General features: G+C 40.7%; 1 protein-coding gene across 2 annotated transcripts in view; it reads left to right on the top strand.

Annotated features, from left to right (window-relative positions):
• The first annotated feature begins 11,782 nt into the window (after positions 1–11,782).
• CADM2 (cell adhesion molecule 2) overlaps positions 11,783–25,240 on the top strand; it is a 576,201-nt gene continuing 562,743 nt past the window's right edge. For both annotated transcript variants that reach the window (XM_042460622.1, XM_042460621.1), the window contains exon 1: positions 11,783–12,345. In XM_042460622.1, coding sequence (XP_042316556.1) covers positions 12,285–12,345 — 61 coding nt within the window. In that variant the 5' untranslated portion in view covers positions 11,783–12,284. The remainder of the gene's footprint in view (positions 12,346–25,240) is intronic.

Raw genomic sequence — 25,240 nt, 5'->3', positions numbered from 1 at the left:
ATTCTAGTAATGTTTAATAATGGGGATGTGTCTCAACTTCTGAATTTAAAACATCTGAAAGGTGAGAATGGGGAGATATGAAGCACATTTATTCCTTTTAGCTTTATATTGATACAGAGAGAAAATATGGTTTCTCTAAGAATGGCTGAAAATGCAGAAACTACTTCACTAGGAAGAATGCAAATATAGAAGAAGGCAGAAGAAGCCAAGAGGACTGGGCATAATTTTAAAGAAATTTCATAGAACATCATGAAAAAGTTTAATTGGGAATATGGGAGGCATACTGTTTGATTATTAACATGCAGCTAACAGGACAGATTTTATGACATTTATTTTGTGCTTATGGCTTTAAAATATCCATTTCTAAACAAATCTCCTTTTAACTGAAGCTTGAAAGACATCATTGCCAAGATATACTGCATTAATTTGGCATCTCAAATATCAGTTTTCCCATCTTTTCAGAGGGTTTTCCCTGTGTCACTGCACCATCCATGAATGAGGAATGTACAACCATCCAGATGTTGTTCGACTGCAACTATAAGCTAGTGTGTGATATGATGGAAGCTGCAGTCCTGCAGAGCTACATTGTCCAGCAGAGTCATAACAGCAGTCATCCCTCCTTGATGTGTGTAATAATAATAATAATAATAATAATAATAATAATTTGTTTTATTTATATACTGCTATTCCAAAGATCATAGCGGTGAACAGCAAGTAAGCTAATTAGCAAGTAAGCTAATTTGCCCCCAACAGTCTGGGTACTCATTTTAGCGACCTCGGAAGGATGCAAGCCTGAGTTGAGCTTGGGCCCTTTTGCTGGTCTTGAACTCGCAAACTTGTGGTTTTGAGTGAATGACTGCAGTACAGGCATTTAACCACTGCGCCACCAGGGCCAAGCCTGCATTCATAGCATCTTCTTAGTATTTGTTTCCATGGAGAAATGAATGGAGGGTACAAGTTTTTTTAATTTTATTTTGTGTATATATATCTTCAGGAAAGGGGCCAGAACAAATGAACATATCCGTTCACACACACACAGACACACACACATACACCACACACCATTGTGCAATGAATTATGAGAACTGTAAATGTATGCTATTTGATAGGATATTACAAAATGTAACTAGTAAGCATGAAATATGTGGTTCTGGTTCACCATCAGGTCCTGACTAAGAATCTATATTTCCCTATACCTGGGCGCCAAGACCCTGAAGAGACACACTTATGTGAGTTCTACCACCTTCACAATATTCACTGGGGTGAACACTGAGTCAAGGCCTTATGAGTGGCTGCACTGAGACTTTGGAAATCACTTCCTAAGGAGACTACTATGGCTCCTTGCTTTGATTCCATTGGCAGGCAAAAAAGCAAAATATTTTAAACAATATTGTACTCATTTTAATTTGTAAGCTGCCTTGAGTCCCAGTTCTGAGGAAAAGATAGGATATAAATAAAGGTGGCCAGCACCATCACAAGAACATCGCAAAATGATCCTGACAAAATATTAGACTTGCCTTTCTTTAGTTGATAATAGTGATTGATTATCGAGTGATTTAGTAGGACCAGAAATTGGATGCTGTATACTGCTAAATGCAAACTGACTTCATAAATACTGCCTATGAGAACTGGGGAGCATGGGTAGACACTGGTTCGTTTTTATGTTACTTTGTTATAGTATGAATCCTCGACCCATGGGATGAGTTTTATAATACTGTATGTCTGCATGTCACATTCACAACTTAATGATTAAACACTTTATTTTTATTTTTATTTTTTTGAAAAATTGGAGCCAAAAGATCAGTTTTAGGATGCTCTAGTAGCCACAACTCATCCAAGTATCTATTGTTGTTGTTGTTGTTGTTGTTGTTGTTGTTGTTGTTGTTGTTAACCTTTATTTATAAAGCGCTGTAAATTTAGACAGCACTGTACATACAATCTTTTAGTCAGACGGTTCCCTGCCCTCAGGCTTACAATCTAAAAAAAAATGACACAAAAGGTGGTGGGGAATAGGATCAGGTCCAGCAGATCTTCTCCACCTCCAAGGCCTGGACCAAGCATATCTGATCTATCCGATCAAAGTAAATGTTGCTGACACATTTAATGCAGAATTTAAATTAGATTAGAATGTATGGCTTGCATATGAACCATCATATGTAGGCACCACTAAGACAATTTAAAATCACTACTAATTGTGCATGCAGCATAATTTGATATCATCAAAAGATGAACAGCATTACTATATTTCATCATGAAACATCCATGATAAGAATAATGTTGTCATTTGTTCATAGATAACATATAAATATCTGCAATATATAAGGATGTAAATATTGATATTTCCCATGAAGAAGAAAAACCAAAGTGATCCACTCATAGACTATTTAGCAGAGAATATCCAAAGAAAGCATTCAAGGCAACCTGTGGGAATTTAATGAATCATGCGTGAGAATAGAAAACTACCTTTACGAAGAAGATGTCTTGCAAAAACTAACAGTCAAGGGCCTACAATAAAGCTAGCTATTAAAATAAATAATTCTATTTAAAATATAAAATTAATCCTGTTAAATTTGACAAAATTTGACATCTTTACTTGGCAAGAGTCCAGAGGACGGCAGCCAAAATGGTGTATCAAGCAACAGCAATGGTGAAATTGAAGCAACAGGAAAAGAGACTCTACCTAAACATTAGGAAAAAAAATCTGACAGTTAAGATCTATTTGACAGTGGAACACACTCCCTCAGAAAGTGGTGGAGTCCTCTTCTTCGGAAATTTTTAAAACAGAGACTGGATGGCCTTCTGTCACGAGTGCTTTGACTGTGTGTCCCTGAATGGCAAGGGAGTGGACTGGATGATTCTTGTGCTCTCTTCCAACTCTAGGATTTTATGATTCCAAGTTTTCAGATTTCCTATTTGCTCTCTTTACTACACATTCTCTCTTTCTTCATCACTCCTGCTTTCAAACATTTTCTCTTCACTCTCAATCCCCCATTAGACAAAATTTTGACTATGAATATATTTTTGTGTGTAAAGCTACTTTCATATGTTTTACAAAAAAAAAATGAAGTTGTTTATTTCTCTGCTAAACCATGTATGTAGCTGTTGTCCAGCTTCAGTCTTGCCAGTTTGATTACTCTGCTTGAGAAATCTGGTGCAGTTCAACAACATTTATTAAGATTCCCACATCTTAAATGAAACCCACAAAGGATAGGCTCAAAATAGACACTGGTATTATTACCCCTCCACCTCCACACACACACACACACACACACACACACACACACACACACACACATGAATAAAGTGGAAAGGATAATAGAATAATATCAGTGGTATGGGGATAATGGGCTATCTAGTTCAACTCAGTGTCAAAGCAAAGGTTCTGCTCCTATGACATTTAGGAGAGGAACTGAAGAAAAATAACTACTGTCATATGGGCAGAATATTGTGTGGAATATTTTGGAATGGATGTTTCTCAGCTGTGGAAATCCACTGGGTGATTTTGCACAAGTCTTACTCTCTCAATCTAAAAGGAAGGCAATGGCAAACTGCCTCTGTAGAAATCTTGCCAAGAAAACTCTATAAGGTCTCCATAATTAAGAGTTTACTGACTTGGTTGAAGGCAAATAGCAGCAGCTTTCATATCCGTTATGTGAATCTTCCTCTCTCTTTCTTCTGCTTCTCTTCTTCTCCACATCCTTCATATTTTCTGATAAGTAGACATCACTAGTGTAAAGCTCCAAGCCCAAGGCAAACATCCCAATCATCTCTTGAGTCTGCTAAACAGGGATTGCTATTTGAGGTTGAGCCTATGCAAAGGATGCAAAATATATTAATTCAAAAATGTTTTATGGCAAAACTCTCAATGCCAAGAGACCCAGAGGTCACCCAAAAGCCCTGATATAAGGACATCTATAAATGTGACTTAAGAGACTTTTGTCATCTCCATGTGGGAGGCTTTGGCAAGTAATAAGACCATCTGGCATCATAGATTCTGACTTGGCACAACATGCTATGAGAAATGGCTCCTACAGTTCCTGAACAAGTTCATGTGCAAAATTTGACAGTTGCATCAGCTCCTGTTGATCCAGAACGTTAACACCAGAGGAAAGATTATTCAAATTCAGCCACATCTTCAAAATGTTTATTGAAAGTCCATGATTTTACAATGAAGATTGTTGCTATATAAAGTCTATATGCACATTTGTGTTTTAACTGATTTTATTTAGATGTACTGGTATATTTGTAAGTTTGCTTTTACTGGTTAATATTAATATATTTTTGAGATACTTTGGTCAACGACCATAAATAAAATTGAATGAATGAATGAATGGGTTTGCTGATGTTCCTCTTACAGGAAGTGTTCTGTACTTATTGTATCCTTTATAATTATGCAGCTTATAGTATCACTTACAGTTATGCAGCCCAAAATGCAAATATATCTGGATGTTTGAATTACATATGGGTACTTCCATAATGCTACTTAGATATATTTACTGGGTCTCTGTTTAAGCTGTTTATGAGTCATAGGTTTAATAGTTTTGTGCTGTTCATAATGGGTTCACTGAGATTATATCTTACACACAGAACCATGATAACTCCAGGCTTTTTTCAATAGTGTGATGATGCAGTATATGAATAGCAAGTGTCAAGGCATTTTTAAAAATTGCCCTGCCCTATACTGTTCTATTTATTTATTTGATTGTGTTTATTTATTTGATACATACACCACTTTTCTCTGTAAACTGGGACTCAAGACAGCTTTAAACCTGACTCTTTTAGCTAAAAATAGATAAGTGCTTTACTTGGGATAGTATATGCTTTACAAGAATAATATATTTTCTTCTATTCTTTGGAAATTTGTGGAGGATTCCTCAAAATCCTTGATTTCTTTGAGGAAGATGCAGTTTCTATTCAATAAACAAGGATTTGGTACTGCAGAGCTTGGTTTGTATCATTGGTGCTGTTTGTTAATGTGTATTACTTGCTGGGATTTTCTTTTTATCTGTAGTGCACCCTCCACCTTGGAGTGTCTTGGAAACTTCTTCCTGATGCCTGTTTTTAGGTGGTGGGCCAATCTATGTCAGAATGTGCTTTACTCGCTGCACATTTAGCAGTTGAGAAATTTGGCTGTACAGTATCACAATAGTTATTTTGATATACTTTTCCATGGAAAATTAACCCATTGAGGTAATCCAGATTTGAAAACTAGGAAGAAAATGTTAATGTGGAAGGTTTGGGTTGATAGGGCAATTTGTTCTCTAAATAAACTGATTATCCTCATGATTTCTTCTGTTCACAGGATTACAGGCTATGAGATAAAGGGAAAGGAAAAGAAAGAAGACCCCCCAAATTACCACTCAGTGAGCTTGACATCAATACCAGGAAAGATTCTTGAGCAGACAATTAAACAGAGAATCTGTGAACATTTAGAAGTCAGTGCCACAATTACAAAAAGTCAACATGGGTTTCTCAAAAACAAGTGTTGCCAGACCAATCTCTCTCTCTCTCTCTCTCTCTCTCTCGGATAAAATTAAATGCTGAGGATGGAGCATATCCTGATTTCAGTGAGGCCTTCAACAAGTTCCCCCAACGTATTATGGAAACAAGCTAGCAGAAGGTGGGCTACACAATACTACTGTTATGTGAATTTGTAAACCAAAAAGTGTCCAGCAATGGGTCTTCTTCATTCTGGAGAGAAGTGACTTGCAGGAGGACACAGGATTCAGTCCTGGCCCCAGACCAATTCAACATCTTTATCAGTGATGTGGATGAAGGAGTAAAGGACATGCTTATCAAATTTGCAGATGATATCAAATTAGGAGGAGTAGCTAACACTCCAGAAGAGAGTTTCAAAATTAAAAATGACCTTAATAGATAGAAAGCTGGGCCAAAACTAACAAAATAAATTCCAGCAGGGGGAAATATAAGGTACTGCACTTAGGCAGATAAAATGAAATGCATAGATACAGGACGGAGACATGTGGCTTAACAAGAATACATGTGAAGGGATCTAGATGTCCCAGTAAACCACCAGTAGAACATGAGTCAACAGTGTGATGCAGCAACTTAAAAAGCCAATGCAATTCTAGGCTGCACCAGTAGAAATATAGCATGTAGATTGAGGGAAGTAATAGTACCATTCTGTTCTGCTTTGGTCATACCTCATATGAACTACTGTGTCCAGTTCTGGGCAACACAATTCAAAAAGGATGTTGACAAGCTGGAGTGTGTGCAGAGGAGGATGATCAAAATGGTGAAGATCTGGAAACCATGCATTATGAGGAGAGACTTAGGGAGCTGGGTATGTTGGGTATATTTAGCCTGGAAAAGAGAAGGATAAGAGGTGATATGATAGGCTGCTTAAGTATATAAAGGGATGAGGACAATGAACAATGGATGCGAGCTACAGGAAAAGAGATTCCACCTCAACATTAGGAATAACTTCCTGACAGTAAGAACTGTTTGAGAGTGAAACACACTCCCTTGAAGTGGGGTGGAGTCTCCTTTTTTTGGAGGTTTTTAAATATTGGCTGGATGGCCATCAGTTGATAAGTTTTGATTGTGTGTTCCTGCATGGCAGGGGGTGGACTGGATGACCCTTGTTGTCTTTTCCATGGATTCTATGATTCTATAAGATCTGACAGCCTTTAAAGAATGACATCTTTTTCAGTTCCAATATGTTTTTTTTTTTTTATCTAGACAATGCCCTACAGTTTTACACACCCTCTCCTCCACTTGGCAAAATGTTAATTCAATTCTCCCCTCCCCCCCAAAAAAATCTGTAATATATGTTTATAAATATTTAGTGCTGGTTAATAAATATGATATTAAGAGTTTAAGAAATGTAATAACAACTTAGCAAGCTGTATTTTCCTTAACCAAGGATTGTGGTTTTGGCCCGTTACACGTATGATTTTTAACGTCTAATTTATACAGCAAAATCTCTGTATATCATACTCAACAACATTTCTTCAGCAAAGATTTGAGTACATTGGCTAATTACTGATGCTGCAATTCTTCTCATGCATCTCTAGTCTCAACCACTTATGCGCAGTGGTAGTTTCCTTTTGGCAAAAGGTCATCAGTTGAATTAATTTTGTTTTGGAGCAATCTTTGACTTTCACAGACATATATGGACTCTTAAACTATTTGCCTGCATTTGGGAAATTAACATCTGGCCAACCCAAATGGATTCACTCTTCCTTTTCAGTGGCTAGAAGACTTATTTTGTAACACTGGAGAGATCATCCTCTACTGTTGGATGGACTGAGGACTTCATAGGCCTTTCAGTACTTAAAAAGATGGCATATAGATGTCACCTCTGTATTTTAATACTTTGTCATTTTTAGAAGATTTTTCAAAAATTGCTTCTTGTTGCAGCTCATAACAGCAACTTTAAAATTAAAAAAAATAAAAACATCAAAATAATAATATTAAAATACAAGTTAACAAATTATACAGTGAGCCCTTGATATATGCTGAGGTTTGATTCAAGGACACCCCCCCCCCCCGATGGATACCAAAAAATCCACTGATGTTCAAGCCCAATTAAATACAATGGCATAATAAAATGGTTTCCCTTATATAAAAAGAAAAAACCAAAAAAAAAAATTCTTTTTTTGAATATATATATATATTAAAAAATGTGTGGCTGAATGAGTGGAAAAATAATCCATATCTGTGGATATGGAGGACTTACTGTAATATTAAAATACAGTATGTACAGCAAATTTGGGCAAGTGCACAAAGAGTGACGGTCCATTTTTCCACACTAAGCATGTTTCAGCTTTCCCAAAGTGATGCAATTCCACTTCCGGTTACAATTTTGCTCAACTTTTAGCCATTTTAAAATAAAATTTAAAATTTGTGTTGGGGGGCGGAGTTTTGGAAGGCCATGGGAAACAAACTGACATGGCGTGAGCACATTGCAAGGGTTTTGGGGCTAGGAAATTGTCCAAAAATTGGCCCATTTTTTTTTAAAAAATGTGTGGTGTCTTTAAGGGGCTTCTATCCAGGTCCAGGGGCCACACTTGAGGGTCCCAGTGGCTGTATCTGGCCTGTGGACTGCACTTTACCCACCCCTGGAGTACAGCAAAAAAATTAGCATTGATCTATTTCCTTTCTTCAGTAATCCATATATAGCCATAGACACATCTTTGCATGCCAGTGGAAGCACAGCACAGCACAAAACAGATGGGACCGGTGTTATCTTCCTTTGAAAAGAACATCCATTGAGAAAGCCTCCACGAAGCACCTTTCTCCATGTGACAAAGTCAAGAGAAGAGCCTCAAAACAATGACTACAGGCTTCACACAGCCTGGCTTTGAGTCTTATAGGTCAACATATGTGTGTGTTGTGCTCATAGTCACTAGCAACTGCTCAAATACGAACACTGGTGGTTCTGGGTGGAAAAGGTCATCACTATTTACATTAGAGACTGTAGCAAGTTTAGAAGATGCACATCCAGATAGACATCCCAATTGGAAGTGTGCATTGAAAGTGTCTTAGAAATGCAGATCTCTTGGGAAATAATGTTATATTTGCTTCTACTGTTTTGCATCCAGTTCACAAATATGAATTTGCATATTACCATGTGCAGTACCATGTGCACATTGCCACTACCATGTCACTGCTGGCAGCCATTTTATCTAATATACTAGCCCTAATGGATACAGCGATTTTATCTGAGGTACTAGCCCTATGGATTCATTACTCATACATAGGACACTCAGGTGATGATATAGGAGTATAGCCTTGCTTCCACTGATGTTATGGGACAGTTCTGCACTCCAGCTTCTTTGCTGAGCTTGGTAGTCATCCATTAGAACTTTATCCAGTCTGGACACACAATAATGTTGGTTCGAGGAGCTAGCCCAGGACTGCAGTATAGGACCTTGGCCATCGGTGTGACTTTACTTCTTCAACTTTTCATGGGCATTCTGCACATGGGCATCATAAAACAACTGCCATTCCTCTATCACGGATGTTTAGTTCTGCCCATCAGTGATATGCAATGACAGACAGTGACCATACTGTTCCTCAGCAAACTAGATGCTGTTTTCAGGGTCCAAGAAAATCTCAGAGCACTTCTGTGGTTGCAAGGAAGGATGATGTTGGGAAGATGTAAATTCTAAAGCAATCCCTTGATATGTGCAATTATTTCCCGAACATCAGTATGTAATAATCACATGGCTCCCTATGGCCATCTAGATGGCCCACTCAGTACAACCATTTCACTGATGACTTTACTGTCCCCCCTGTTTTTATGGGTCGACAGGTGTTTTGTGTGCTGTGTGATGCAATGGTTAGATCACTGAAGTGGAACTTGGGAAGATGTGGGTTCTAGTCCCCATTGAGTCATGAAGTTTGATGGACTTCCTCTGGACCAGTTACGTCTTTAGCATGGTCTCCCTCAAAGGGCTGCTTTGAAGAAAAAGCAGTGAGGAAAGCCATGTATGCTGCACTATGCTCACTAGAGTAATGGCAGAGTATAAAGGTAGCTTTACAATAAAAGCCTTTAAGCCAGCTATTCTGAAATGGTGGGGATGCAAGAGTTGCTCAAAGGGGCGGGGGGCTCTGATCCCTCCTCTTCCCAAACTTTTTGTATGTAAAATGTGCACGTTTAGAGATGAATAATGACTTTATTTAACTAAGATTTGAATGATGTTATTTCCTTATACGAATAGGCATGAAAGTGAGGATGAAAATACACAAACCAAATGAACAAAATATTTGTGTTTGTATACTACATTAAGGAGGAGAAGCGATGTCCACATGTAAAATTAAAAATGGGGGGGGGGGTCCAAAGAGTTAAAAAAAAGTCTTGGGTACCAGTTCTGTACCTTTGGTGAAAAGGGGGATAGAAAATGAGTAAGTGGGATACAAGGCAAAGACATAGCCATGTTAGTCTGGAACATCAGTATGCCAAGGGGTCTTGTAGCACCCTTGAGGCTCACTGAGAGAAAGGAGTGGGTAGTATGAGCTTTCGTAGACTTCCTCAGATGCAAGAGGCGGAATGGAGAGTCCATAAAAACAGGAGGAACAGTAAAGTCACCAGTGAAACGCTTGTACTGAGTGGGCCATCCATAGGGAGCCACGTGATTATTATATATTGGTGTTCTGGAAATAATGACAAATAACAAGGGATTGCTTTAGATGTCAAAGGCTTTCATGGTTTTGTTTTGTTTTTTCCCCTTTGGTGGAGTTTTCAAGCTACGTGGCCATGTTCTAGAAGAGTTTATTCCTGATGTTTCGCCAGCCACAGCTACTGGCAAAACATCAGGAATAAACTCTTCTAGATCATGGCCACATAGCCCAAAAAACCCACAAAAACCCCATGGATTGCTTTAGAGTTTACATCTTCCCACCATCACCCTTCCTTGCAGCCACCGAAGTGCTCTGGACTCTCGGCTTCACCTCTTGCACCTGAGGAAGGAGGTTCAAGTCTTCAAAAGCTGCACAGTGAGGAGCCTCAAAGGATAAAATGCCTGGGAAGGAAAAGGAGGCAGAGAAGGCTGTCTCCTTCTTTGGGTGACTCGAAACCACACCACTGTAGTGAAGTTACAGTAACGAAGAGCAACCTTGCAACCCCCTCCTCGGCTGCAGCAGGACCTGGACATCTGAGGGAAAAGGCGAAAGAGGAGGTCAGCTTAGTCCAAGGCCTGGGTTTTCTGAGGCGCCGCTTCTCCCTCCGCTTCCAGATGCCTTGGCATTCAGGTGTGTCTCTCTCTGTGTGTCTGTGTTTCCCGCCAGGCGCTTATGAAAGGTGCTTCCCGGTTTGGCTGCTTTCCTTTCCTCCGGGGCTATTGTTCTCCTCGCTGCTTTTAAAGCCTCCAATTCTCCTTTTGAAGACTGCTGCTCTTGGCTGCGCGGTGACCCATTTTTCTCCCTCGCCTTGGCGCCTTCCTTCGCTCTCTGCTTCTCAGGCTGCATCCACATTGCGGGGATAATCCGGTTCGATACCGCTTTAACTGCCATGGCTCAGAGGTGCCACAACAAACTACCCTTCCCAGAATTCCAGAGCCTTGAGCCATGGCAGTTAAAGCGGTATCGAACTGGATTATCCCCGCAGTGTGGATAAATTCTCTACGCCTTTGAACTAGGCACCGTTTCGAGCCGCTTGCTCCGCTTCCTTGCTCTCAGCCGGGGAAGCCGAGCAACATCTCCTTTTCAGGACCACCTTTGGACAGCGACTTCGCGCCTGCTTCGCTCCCACACCTTTTTGTATCCTTTTCCCCCGGAGTCTCCCATTGGCCGGGAAAGAAAGGCGTCGTCGTCCTTCCCATAGGCTCGACGGGATGCCACTCCAAAAGTTGAGGCCAGAAGAAAAGGAGGAGGAGGGATGAGGATGAGCAGAGCCCCCTCCCCTTAATCTCTCCTCCAAACCTTGAGGCCCCGCCCAGAACTCATTCAACATCTCTTCCCTTTGACAGAGCGGTGGTCCAGAGGATGCGCCTCTTTCCATTGGGAAGCCGGAGCTGTCTGTCATCAAAAGGGGAGGAAGCTATATAAAGAGGGGGGGGGAGGAGGAGGAGGCGTGAGGTGGGCGTGGCCTGGAGAGTTAGAGGAGGGGCCAATTGTGAGAGAGAGGGATGGAGGAGGGGTGAAGGAAGAAGGTGATGGAGAAGCATGGCTTGGGAGAAGGAGGAGCCTCGTTGGAGAAAGGAGGGAGGGAGGAGGAGGACGAGAGAGAGGAGGAGGAGGAGGAGGAGGTGCGTGCGCTGAGCTTGCCCTTCTTGTGTCTGGAGCTGGGGAAAAAGCGGCTCGTGCAGCAGAGAGAGCGCGTGCGGAGCGGCAGGGAGGCGAGGGCTGCAGCTGGAGGGCCGTCTCCTCTGGAGGAAAAGGGGAAGGAAGGGGAGCCACGGAAGACAACCCCCGGTCTCTCTCCTTCTCTCTTGGGTCAAGAAAGGGACAGCAGCAGCCGACGAAGGCGAGGAGGAGGAAGAGGACGCCTGGGAGGAAGAGTGGGGCGTCGGTGGTGAGGCAGAAGAGGCAACAGAGGAGGCTGAGGCTGGGGGTGGCGTCGGTGGTTGGGAAGGGGCAGCCTCTCGCCCCCCTGGCAGACCCAGGCGGCCCTGGTGCTCCTCTCCACCCCGCTGGATAGGCTGAGGGAGACACTGCAGCGGAGGAGGAGGAAGAGGCGGAGGCGGTGGGGGCTCTTTCGCGGGGGAGGACCAAGCCGGAGAGGAGGAGGAGGAGGAGAGGGAGAGGAAGAAGCACCGGCGGCGTCGGCTGCGGGATTCTCTGCCTGGCGCCCAGCCCGCCCGAGGGAAGCCCCCAGGATGCGGCTGAAACCCAGCGTCGTCCTGCGCTTGTACAGCCTCTGCGGGATCCTCATACAAGGTACCACCCCCTTCTCTTCTCCTCTCCTCTCCTCTCCTCTCCTTCCTCCTCTTCCTCTGGGCCCCAACTTCAGGCTGAGGAGGGGAAGCTGGGGGCCTCCTCCTCCTCGCCCTCCTTCTGGGCTGCCTCGCTTGACCTTCTTCCTGCCGCCTCCTCCTCCTCCCTTCCCCTCCTGCCCCAAATCTGCCCCTCCTTGGCCTCTCTGCCTCGGAAAGCTCTCCTCCTCCTCCTCCTCCTCCCTGACGGCCGCCACATGTCTGGCTTCTCTAATCCTGTGCTCCCTCCGTCCCTTTCCTTCCCCTCCTCCTGCCTCCTTCTTCCTCCTCCTCCTCTTCTTCTTTTCTTCTCCTCCCCATTCCATCCATCCATCCCTCTTCCCCCTCTGCCTCCCGCTTTCCTCTCCCTCCCTCAGCTCCACTTGGACGGCGCTTTCCCCCCTCGAAGTGCTGCACAAACATTAATCCTCCCTTTACCCGCCCTTTAATGGCCCTTCCTTCTCCCCTCGTGCCTCCTTTCCCCCGAGAGTCTTGCAGCTTCTCGCCCCCCCTCCCTCCACACAACACACACACCGCCTCTTTCAACTCCGGGTAACCTTCCCTTTCCGCCAGCCTTCCTCGCCCCCTTTCCCCCATCGGATCCCTCTCGACAAAAGTGGGACTCTCGGAAGGCAGCCAGCCAGCCAGCGAGGAGGAGGAGGAGGAGGAGAGCCTGGCTCTGCAGCGCCAGGGACTGGAAGGCAAAGGCTGGTCCCTGGGTGCCTTGTCTGAGAAGGGAGACCTACAGAGGAGGGAGCTGAAAGCATCTCTCTCCTCTCTCTTCCAGTAACTGGCAACATGGAATGCCTCCTCGCACGCCTTTCCCAGGCACAGGGTTTTATTTACCCCTTGTTTCTCTCGTTCTTATTCATTGTACCGTTGGCCATCAATGCCAAATGACCTCTCAAGTGGGGGAGGAAAACACACACACACAACCCTTAGCAGTTTCAGGGAAGGGGGAAATGTGCAAACTACTGTCTTTGTACAAATGGACGGTTGTGGATGGGAGGGAGGACTGGGAAGGCATATTTCCTATCCCTCATCGATCACCACTTGGAAATGAAATTAAACGGTGATGTGTATTAAGGAGCCAACAGAGAAGCTCTGTGGCTGTGGTGCTGGAATGTGCAATGAGGGGGAAGGATGTGCATGTGTCTGTGTGTCTGTGTGTCTCTTTCCCTCTCTCTCCCCCTTTATGGCTGCAGTGTTTGAGTATCTGGTGGAGAGATGCTCCTGCTGCCCCCCCCCCATTTCTCCTTCCCTTTCCCACAGGCGAAGCGAGAGGGAGGGTGACTAGATATCCAAATGTGTTACCATGAAGGACTGTTGTGCTAAACAATAATCTAGATGGTTTTTTTTGGGGTGGGGGGCTCTAAATGAGGTCAGCAAGCATCAGCAACTTATCCATATGTTTTCCTCAGGAAGGGTTGTCATTTCTCCCTATCAGGATGGCTGATGGCAAAGATAAAGAATCGTCTCAGTCTCTCTTGTCTTTAGGGAATTCAGAAAGAGCTCAGTGAGTGACCTTGTAACATTTCTTCTCTCCCCCCCCCCCCCCTTTTCCCACAATTGCTCTTCTTCAGTAGCAGCATTATAAAGTTTATTGTATTTCATGGCACCATGCACTTGCAGCATCATGAGAGGAGGTCTCTGGAGAAAGGAGTGGAAGCCTCTCCCCCACCTTCCGCCATCCCCTCCCCACCAAAAGCAAAGTAACCTTTGGAGTCTGCAACTCTGCTTTATCTGGGGACCTGCCTGCATGCAGCCCCTGTTCCATCTTCAAGGAAGCAGGGTTTTTGTAAGCAGTGCTGAAAGGAAGTGAAATGCTTGCATTTTCTGACTGCAATGATTTCTGTGGGTCTGTTTGCGTTCCTTTCGGGTCTGTGCGAGCTCCTGGGAATGCCATAGTACAAGGAGCTGGCATGAAGCTGCTGTGTGAGATTATTTATTGGGGAAACTGGCAGGTGGCATATGTGGGGGTTTGCCTCTCTTATTACATTTCCATGTGAAGTGTCAATTTTCTTTGCTGCAAAAGGAGGGAGAAGCTTTCTGATATGGATTTTTTTTTCTCTCACCAGTATAATTGTGGTTGCTTTGGTGAATGAAAACTTGATATTTTTAGGGTGGAGTCAACACATTCAGTACATAAATGTGTTCAAGAGTCACCTTATGTTTTAAAATTGTATCTGTTCATCTAGATACAAGGATTTTTGGGTTTTTGAGTACAGCAGTTCAGTGAATGTGCGGGGGGGGGGGGAATGCACCACTGCAGACAGCATCAGGTAAAAAGGGGGAGGTGGAGTCATGCAAGAGATTGCTTTTTGGTCTTGCATGCCGGAAGGTAATCAATCTGGGCTTTTTCAAATAGCAGAAAGAACAACCCATTTCTTATTGTGTCACCTGCCTGATTGTTGTTGTTGTTGTTGGGTGCTTTTAAGTCGTTTCTGATTTATGATGAACCTAAGGTAAACCTATCATGGGGTTTTCTGAAGCTGAGAGTGTGTCACTTGCCCAAGGTCAACCAGTAGATTCCCATGACTGAGGGGGAGATTTGAACCCTGGTCCCCAGAGTAATAATCCAACGCTCAAATCACTATGCTATGCTGTCTCCATCTGCCTGATACTTTCCCTATATTTCAAAAAATGGGGTGTTTTGTTACATATAATCAAACTGCCAGTTTTGTTTTCAGCAACAGTTGACAAAAATAGCATTTCAAGCATTTAGTCTCTCAAGCTTGGACACTTTTTCTTAATTTCTTCTCTTACAAATAAAAATCACGTGACCAGATATATCTGGATATATTACAGTTTGACTGATGTGTCTTTTTTCAGAATCTGTGTTTGTGTCATGTTCGAGAAACAATTATGACACAGGAAATACATCTAAAATAATTAATATACACTTAGTTTGATCTATAAATATAGCTTAAGACAGCTTTAAATTTCTCATTATGCCATCTATTTTGGTTTTGTTTTGTTTTTGTCACTTCTTCTGCATTAATTTGTTCAATATACTTGGTGTCTGTAGACACCATTATTCTTGTCTGGAAGATATAGAGAATTCTGCCAGCTAAATTTGTTTCCCAAACTTTTCGATTGATCAGCTCAAGGCTCTTTTAGCCTTTCCCCATTTCTCTTCTGCAGGTTGTATTGTCTAGGAACAAAGATGTAACATGCTTAAATCCATATGAAATCAGGTCTTGCTGGAGATGTCTACTGAAGAGGTTCACTGCTTTATCTTGAAGAACATTGACATCTTTTGGAGTAAAAAGCCATCTGGCTCTCAAATACCTTAAGTGGAGTTAGCTATATTAATATATAGTGAGCGTGTGAAATCGAGATTTTGATTTATTCTTGAGTTTGTGTAGTCAAGGTGGCCTGTATGGGAGCCTGGCTGTATGAGAACAGTCCCCCTTAAACATGGTCAGCTACAAACAATAAAAATAACAATTTGAGGAAATAATGGCTCTTCTGTGTCTAAAAGGACTGATATCATTTCTTAGATTCAAAATATCACTGTACAAAGTAGAAACGTATTACTTAAATACCTCCATGCCAGTTAATGATGTTAAACTGGAAGACAAAATAATAATAATCATCACCATCATCATCATCATCATATGGGAGATCTTGCTTTGTGAGAGTAAGAATAGTCTTTTCCCCCCTAGGTATCAAAATGAATATTTTGTTTAGTTTCTGCCATTATTTCCTGCAGTAAAAATAGGTCTTCCAGATTATGTAAGTGTAGCCCCACCCACATATCCCAAGCCACCCATTTTATAGTGCAGACTCTTGATACATTTATTCACAATGATGCTTAATTGCATTATTTTGATTTTAAAACTAAATTGATAAATTTGCAAAGCTAAATATCTAGCATTGGTAGATGTTTTATCAGCATTGCAAAATTAATTATAAGCTTACTTGAACAATCTAAAGGCATTCATTAGCTGAGTAATGCACTTTCAAAAGCTGTGGATTGCATAATGTGTAGTATGAAATGGCAGCAGTAAATATATTTTACTGTACTTCATGTGTATAGAGGTGTTAGAATTGTCCCAGAATTGTAGCTGCTGTAGCCCCCTGCTGTGTGATAATGCAAATGGCATCTAATGCTTTAATGTGCTGTGCTTTTGTGAAAATACTGGGTAGCACTGTGTTAGATACAGAAACAGTTACTCAGCACTTCACTAGCAGTAAGTAAATATTCCACAGAACAATTCCTCCAGCTCCTTGAGCAAAAGTGTGATTGAAGTGAAAATTTCAGTGAATGATTGTCAGTAGATGACTAGCTAATTCTTGGTTAGAGTTTGATTGTGATATGTCCTTTCAAAACATCATGCTGATGTGTTTATGAATCAGAAACATATTTTTTTCCATTTTCTCTTAAGAATAAGTAGAAACAATGAGTTGCCTTGAGTGATTTCTATTGTGCCATAAAACACACTAGTGGTCATGATGAGCTTCAAAACTATAATCAAGTCAAACATATAGAAATATGTAAGTAATCTGAACATTTTGATCTGTTTCTAGTACAGTACTTATGTGTGAGGTGTGTGGAATAGCACCATACTTTAAATAGATGTAAGGTTATGGATCAGAGATTCCCCACAATACATATATCACAAAATCCTAGTGGTTTACAGAATTTATTTAAAGCCATAATGGTTTCTATATTTCATATATAAAATAGGGTTTCTGGTAATCCGAATATATAAAAACTATATACAAACCCTTGCATGAATTTAAATGCAAGAACATTTCTTTAAAATAGAAATTTTAAGGTAGCAGTTCCAGACACGTCAAGTTTCTTAAAAAACAAAACAAAACTGGGGTGAAAATCTTATGAAAATATTTTAAATTATTACTAAGGTAGTAATAAACAAACAGCCCCTGAACATCAAAGCCAAATCTCTGTATATTTATTTAGAAGTCCTAAAGGAGAAATTATATGGACAGGATTGCAGTCTTGATATGATTACATGTAAGGTAAAATGAGTAGCTTAAAGAATGTTAATTAGAAATACATGTACATAGGATATTCAAATAGTATTACTAGTGAAGTGTATTGCTTTTTTAAAAAGGACAACTCAGGCAAAGTGCAGGCTTACAGCTATCAGAAATGGATTGCACCATGTCATTTTCTTTGAATGATATTCATGGTTTGTTTTTATTGTATTGGAAATTTGTTACCATTGTTATACCTCAGAATTAAATAAAATCTTTCTGTGTTTTTCTTCTGTTGTTATATTTTGTTATATTTGTGGCTATTATTTGATTATGTACTTTTTCAACCCTGACTTTTCATAACATCACAAAAATTGTATTGGCCAAAGCACATGCCATTGAATGCTTGATTGAAGTATTGTGTGTGTGTGTGTGTGTGAATTTTCATTTCCATGGCTATATTTGTTTTTCTAACTTATACAAATATAAATATTCTAGTAATTTCCAAAGGGGTAGCTGTGTTACTCTGGTACAGAAAGAAACAAAGTCCCATGACATCTTAATTATCAAATTGATTACAGACTGAGCTTTCATGAGTTCACCCCATTGCGTTCAGTGCACATTGTCATTCAATACAATGCAACATATATGCAATGTAACAAGTGATTTTAAAAAAAAACCTGTTATTCTGAGAATTTTTATTGAGAATTGACCAAAAGTTACAAGGCCATAAGATTTTAAATGCTATGTTTCTGACTGAAAGTGTAATGTTCCCAATCACTAAAGTTTGATATGATGTGAAAACAGTCTCAAAGCTAAATCAGACATTTGGCAGAAAAAATGGGGGAAATATGATATGAAATATGAATGACCTCTCATTTTTAAAAATGTGTATATGTGTTTGTGTGTCTGTGTACATGCATGGACCTCAATAGGATTAGATCCATTGATTGGGTTGAAAAGGAAATTTGGTTAACTCATAGTATTTCTCATATGCAAGAATAGCTTCTGGCTGATAAAAACCTCACAGTCCATTGCTGTTTAGATGTGACCACCATCAATTTTTGATGTGAATACTGGGTCATTGTTTACATTGCTGACCTGTATAGGTTATATCAGTAATATAATCAACAATGGTTGTTCTACAGCATCACCTGAAAAAAAATAATAAAAGAAAATTATTTAAGAACCAGACATTTATCTGTAGAACAACCATTGTTGATTATATTACTGATATAACCTATACATTTATCTGTATGTTTGTCTCTGGCTACTTCCATGGTTTAGGTCAGTTCTTCCTGATATGGATAGTATAAGGCAAGCATGACAGAAGATGATTCCACATGATAAGTAGTTGATTCTACTGCTGCTTTGCTGGTCCTCTACACTATCTGTAAAGCCTTTTGTAAAATGACCTCTAGCTGACAAAGATAGAAATTGCAGACATAGGCCTAAATTCAATTGTGCAAATGTTGATTTACCAACTTTATTAGCCAGAACTAAAAACTGGATGTAGAACATAAAGTTATGTCAAAGGGTCCTGATACTGCATCCCTCTGAAAATCTGCAGGTACTTTTTTAGTAGTGCTTTGTGATCTGAGAATAGTGTTTGTTATGTTAAAGTAGGCAGTGATCAGTGACTGGCTTTTAGTTCACTGTTACTTGAGAATGGAGAAATGTGACCAAGTTCCTGTTATAAGAACTACAGGAAGTGTTTGAGTGGTCATGTTGAGAGGTTCAACTGTTAAGTCCATTGCACCAAAGTAATCCATGTTTCTAGTGCATGCCTTTTTTCTGCTTTCCTGTTGCTTATGCATTATGTTTATATGATGCATGCCCCCAAAGCAGCTGGAAACCGCACTGAGGCAGCGCCAAGCTGACGCGGGTTGGACTTTTTAGAAGCAGATTTAATCCACTCCTGTTGGGATCATGGCAACAGCCTGCTTCAGGAGTGGGCCATGCGGTTCCTGCAATCCCAGCCCAATCAGGTCTGGAGCAACCAGAGGCTGCTCCTTTTGGGTTGTCTGCTTTGGCACAATGTTTATGCCCTGTGCTTTCATCTCATCTGGAAAAGATTGTGGCACTTCATTAAATATTGTGGCACTTCATTTAATAGCATTTGTATCATGCTATGCCATCAGATGGAATAGAGCAGGTAGATTTTACACTACATTTTAATGTTTTCTTTCTCCATATAATATCATGGGGGGGGGGAGGGGGAAGCAGTGAAGTGTAAAATCTAGAGATTTATGGATTTTTAAAAACATGTTTGCTTTATAGCTTATTCATTAACCTGCCTGGCCATGGATCTTCATCATAGAGTGGAAACAAGGTAATATATGACACAGTATCTGCACTGATCTATACATGAATGCTTTATACTTGTGATATCTTTTGCACTGTTTACTGACTGGCAGATGCTCTCTCAGGCACAGGTTTTTCATATCACCTGCTATTTGATCCCTTTAACTGAAGTTGTCAAACTGTGGGACCTTCAGGATTGAAAGCATGTGCTTAGCTCTGAGCTGTGCCTACCCCTATAGCTACAACCATTTATTGAATAGCTAGGCAAAGCATTCAAAAATCAAAAGGTTTACTCTTTGATTTTTTCTGTGTCCCATATAGAAATTCTAGCTGAAGCACAACCATACAAAAGCCATGCACAAATTGATTTTTTGAAAACTCCAAGGAACCATGTAGTCCCTAAGGAAGCTCACAGGTTGGAATTCAGAGGTATTCTGTGAGCCTTTGAAGCAAGGAAACTATTTAATATCTAACCCCTTTAAGCATCCAGATATCATGAAACACCAGCAGGACCACTGATCATATCAATTGGAAAAATGTCCAAGAGCTATTAGGAAGTCATTTACTATCTGGTTTTCTGCTACTGGTTGTGGTCTGTGGGAAGTGAAGTGGACTATACATTTAAATATAAACAAAAGAAACAAAGTCTGTCTAGACCTCAGGTCTAATATATTAATTTGGTCAAATTCTTATTTAAAAAATCTTTGAGGTCATTAATAGACCTCTATATATCTTTTAGGGTGAAGGGAAACATACTTTTTGTGGGCATCCAAAGGATACTGAAAATCAAAGGAGCTTTTTCAAGAATTTAAAAACTGAACTCAGAATTTGTTTTGAATCACTTCTTCTAAGAAAAAAAAAAAACTGAGTTGGATGACCAGTCTTTCAGTCATGCAATGGAATTTTCTCCTTCTTTCTTCTCTCTAGAGTAGAATGGGGGCATGCATGCAAGGCTGCAGATAGTGCACTCCCAGCAGTGTCTGCCATGCTGGTGAATTGTGATACTTTGATGTTAGCCATAGGCAATATATCACTGCATATAATTTTGTTTTGAAAGGCAGCAATATTAGTTCCAGTAGTGTTGCTTCATGGTTACCAACAACACTTGGAGCATGGTATTGTATATTACAGAATTTCCTCTGATATAGAGCCTGAACTGGAGATCAGCCAACCACCATGGACTTGTGATCTGTGCACAATGAGTAACTTATCCCACCATTTCAATGTGACAGCCCCCCCCCCCCGCACAGTTGGAAGAAAAGTAGGTCCAGCTGCCAAGTCTGCTTTCCCACTGTTGTACAATCACCAAGTACTTGTAAAATTGTGACCCTCTCCCCTGTCTTGCTTCAGATTCCTTCTGAGACATTTTCCTTCTGGTACTTTGCAGGTTTGTTACTTAGAGTCACCCTTATTTTATCTATCATTTCCATACCAACAGTCCAGCAAGATCATGGATGATAAAGTATGAGGTTTCTGAATAACCTCAGAATGGAAAAGCTGATCTTGCACAAGGGCCCATGCATGTTTTTGAGGTTTAGCAGGCATAATCCCTTCCTACAGGTCTAGTGAATCTGCACATTTTTTTTTTTAGATTAAAAGCATTATTGGCAGTTCCAGTTTTAGAAAAAAAAAAAGGGAGGACACATACTATAGAATGCTTACAAAAATTCCTGTTTACAGTTTGCCAGACTAGCTTAACCACCTAAGGAGCCATTAATGTGTCAAATCAGAGAAAGAGAACAAAATATAGCAGTTTTTGTATTAGTGATTTATTTATTTGGGAAATTATGGGAAAAGCAGGCATGAACTTTTAGAGTCTAGACTTGGTTTAGGGACCTGAGTCAAGGTGGACTGGCTCCAAATCTATTTGCGCAAATTACAGATGCATCAAGCCAGGATCCAAAATGAATCTGAATAGCTGTTCCCATCTCTCATTTTCAATAAAACAAACTTGGAGCAACCAGTGAGTTATGGTATATATAACTCATCATATTTGTTTGTTTGTTTGTGACTCATTTGTAAAAACATAGTAATTCATTCCAAGTTGCTCAGTACTTGGGGAGGGTGAGGTTAGAGATATTACCAAATCTGAATGCTCTTGTTCCTGCAACTGAAAAACGGAGTCATACTGAGGCATAGAATATGCTTAGAATATCCTATGAAGAAAAGGTTAATCAGAAATTTGAATAAATAATACAGTCCTTCACATAGTTCATACTTTTATGGGGCCAAGGTGTGGAAGATTCGGAAAGTATTCGACTACTGCTTGATGACAGAGCGATTTCTATAACTTCTAATAAAAGCATTAATGTACTGTATTGTATGTACTGTTCCTTCATCATTCATCCTTACCAACCTTTCTCACTCCTTCCCCCTAATTTCATATACTTCTCTCAATATGGAAAGATTTTCCATGTTTTATCCAACAATATTGGTGAGCATTAAATCTGCCTCAGCTTTGTAAAGCTTTCTGTCCCAGTAGCTTAAAAATGTCTGGCAGCTCTGAGAAATTTTAAGGACAAATTACCTCACAGTGTCAGTTGCAGTAGATGCTTAGGGATAAATATGTGAACAAATGGAAAATACCAAACTGACCTACATCTGCTGGATTATCAGTGTGTTAGTAGACCTGCTTCTATTCTTGCCATGCAATATGGCAAGAGACTGCTCTCAGTATTCCCTAACTAGAAAAAGACTGAACTAATTAATTGGAAATATAAGAAATCAGTTTCTGAATTAGATGTAAATCATTTGAAGTCACCTTATCTATTGCTGCACAAATGTTTATATTCATAGATATAAGTTTCAGAAATACTGTAGCATGTATAACATACTGCAATTACAGACTGAGTATCTCGTATATGGGATTCCAAAATCCAAAATATTCTAAAATCCAAAATTGTATAGATGGGTAGTTGAGATAGCAACTCCTTCGCTTTCTGATGGTTCTTTCAGTGTATACAAACTTTGTTTCACACACAAAATTGTTAAAAATCTGTATAAAATTACCTTCAGGCTGTGTGTATAGAGTGCATACAAAACATGAATGAATTTCATGTTTACACTTGGGTCCTATCTACAAGATGTCTCATTATGTATATGCAAACATTCTAAAATCCAAAAATATTCAAAATCCAAAACACTTCTAGTCCCAAGCATTTTAATAATAGGAGACCCAATCTGTATTTGTTTCTGTTGTACTAGCAAGTGGATGCAGGCTGTAAGAGAAAAATACCCTAAAGTTACTGCAAGTAAAAACATTGTAAACTAATACTGATATTTCCCTCTTTATATAACAATTCAGGTGACAAGTGTCAATTACTATGTAGCCAGACAAGAAAAAAACAAGATATAAATATAATCAGAGGTATCCTGAGGCATGCAGAAATATGTGTTATATCTGTAACTGTATCTATATACCATATAGTAGCGCACTTCTCCCCATACACAATAGCTCAGTAAGGCCTAAGCATGCATTATAGCCATAAAATGTTAGATGGGGGCATGACTCAAAAACACTGGGCATAAGGAAGAATGTAGATAAAAGCCTTGTTCAGTAGGAATGGCTGGCTTGAACCCTGGATAGGAAAAGGTTTCAGTTAACTTCCCCTTACAGGGGTAAGGAGAGGTTAACTGAAACATTTTGTAACAGGTTTCACATTTTTAAAATTAATGGATTGATCTCTGTCTAGGGTGTAGATGATTTGCTGTCATTCTGTATTCTGTTTCTTGGTTGGTTGATGCTGGGCAGCTGAGAATAACAGGGAGGTAACAGAAGATTAAAGCAAGTCACTCTAACGTTAATCCCTCTAGCTTTCAAAGAATCATATCCTTTTCCTTAGTCCAGCAGTCACTTTAATAGGAGAACTGAGCAAGTGCTCTTCCTAAATTGCCACATCATGGATTCATTCCCACTACAAAATAACTCAGTGTAGAAACCGGGTTATTTTGGTGACTGAATCTCTCTGGGGCTGTTTACTCCTCTTTGTCATTCACACTGATTGGGGAGGGGAGAGGAAGAACAGCTGCCATGGAGAGATGATAATGAGAGGAAGGAGGGGAGGAAGAGGAGGAGGAGGAAGGAAAAGGCAAACTCCTTCTGAATAAACCTTGCCAAGAAAACCCCATGACAGGTGCACCCTAAGATGGAAATGACTTGTAGACACACAGCAACAGCAGCGAGGGGGTGGTGATATGGCAGTGAGGCTTGGGCCCCGGCAGCTCCTTCTCCAGCTCCTCCTGTTGATCTACTCTAATGTGCCCTTCGCCTCACCGCTGCTTGCCTGAATCCTCTGGGGGACCCTCTCCTTCCGTGGCAGCAATGCCCCTTGCTCCAGCCTCACTTTGGCCCCAGAGATCCAATCGGGAAGTGAAGAGGAGGAGGAGGAGGAAGGAGGAAGGTGGCGGGGATGGAGGGAGGGAGGGAGGGAGAGGGGCCAGAAAGAGAATGCCCTCCCAGAGAGGTTCCCAGAGGAGCTGGTGAGGCTGAGCCGACTGAGCGGACCTGACTTTTCTGAGGCAACCACTGGGCTAGAGAGGTCCCGCACCTGGTTCACTCCCTCTGGGCTGCTGTCCTCCATGGCCACTGCAGTCCCAAAGCCAGGTCCCTGAAAGCGGGACCCTGCTCTGCCAGGTGAGAGATTGCAAGGCCAAGGGAGCTTAGCTCACCACCCTCAACTTTGGGTGAGATGCAAATCAGATCCTTCATTCCCATTGTTAAAACACTCCTCTGAATCATTTTTTTTAAACAAAAGAACTGCCAAAAAAACTAGTGTCTGAACAAAGTGTGTGTGTGTGTTTTTTTATTTGTCTCACTTTAACATGAATCCAACTGAACTCAGTCAGTTCTGAAATGGTTCCCAGTGTAAACAACACACATATAAATCGATCAGGAAATAGATTCATATCCTAGTGGAAATGACCCCCAGAGGTTCTACTCTTAAACTTCACTTCTTCTCCTTTCAATTAACATATACAGTCAGCTATCTGTATTCGCAGATTCAACCATCCACAGTTTGAAAATATTAAAAAATAAATACATTCCAAAAAGTAAACCCTGAATATGCCATTTTATATAAGGGGTACCATTTTACTATGCCATTCTCTATAATGGGGCTTCAGCATCCATGGATTTTGGTATCCATGGGGCCCTTGGAACCAAACCTCAGAAGATACCAAGGGCTCTCTGTCTCTTCATTTGATGGTACACCACTTCATCTGGGAAATAGTAGATGGCCATTGTACTCTCCATATTTATACATTCTGTGAATATCCACAGCTTTGGAACTCCCTGCCCGACAAGCTCCGCGTTGCCACCTCCCTAGATGTATTCAAGAGGAATTTGAAGACCTTCCTATTCCGCCAGGCTTTTCCCCATGTGCCTTAATGTTATCTTTTATCTCCCCTTGATGATGTATACTGTTCAATCCAGCTATTTGTTATGGTTTTAATGTTTTGTAAGATAATTGGTTTTAGATGCTGTATAGTTTTTAATTGCTATGGATGGTTGGTTTGCACATTGTTGGGGATATATGTTGTTTATAATTGTTTTTTGTTGTAATTTTTTTGTTGGAAACCGCTATGATCTACACAGGAATAGTGGTATATAA

This window comes from Sceloporus undulatus, chromosome 3 (assembly GCF_019175285.1).
Source record: "Sceloporus undulatus isolate JIND9_A2432 ecotype Alabama chromosome 3, SceUnd_v1.1, whole genome shotgun sequence".
NCBI lineage: Eukaryota > Metazoa > Chordata > Lepidosauria > Squamata > Phrynosomatidae > Sceloporus > Sceloporus undulatus.
The sequence above is the reverse complement of the archived record's forward strand: the minus strand, read 5'-3'. Positions and strand labels throughout refer to the sequence as shown.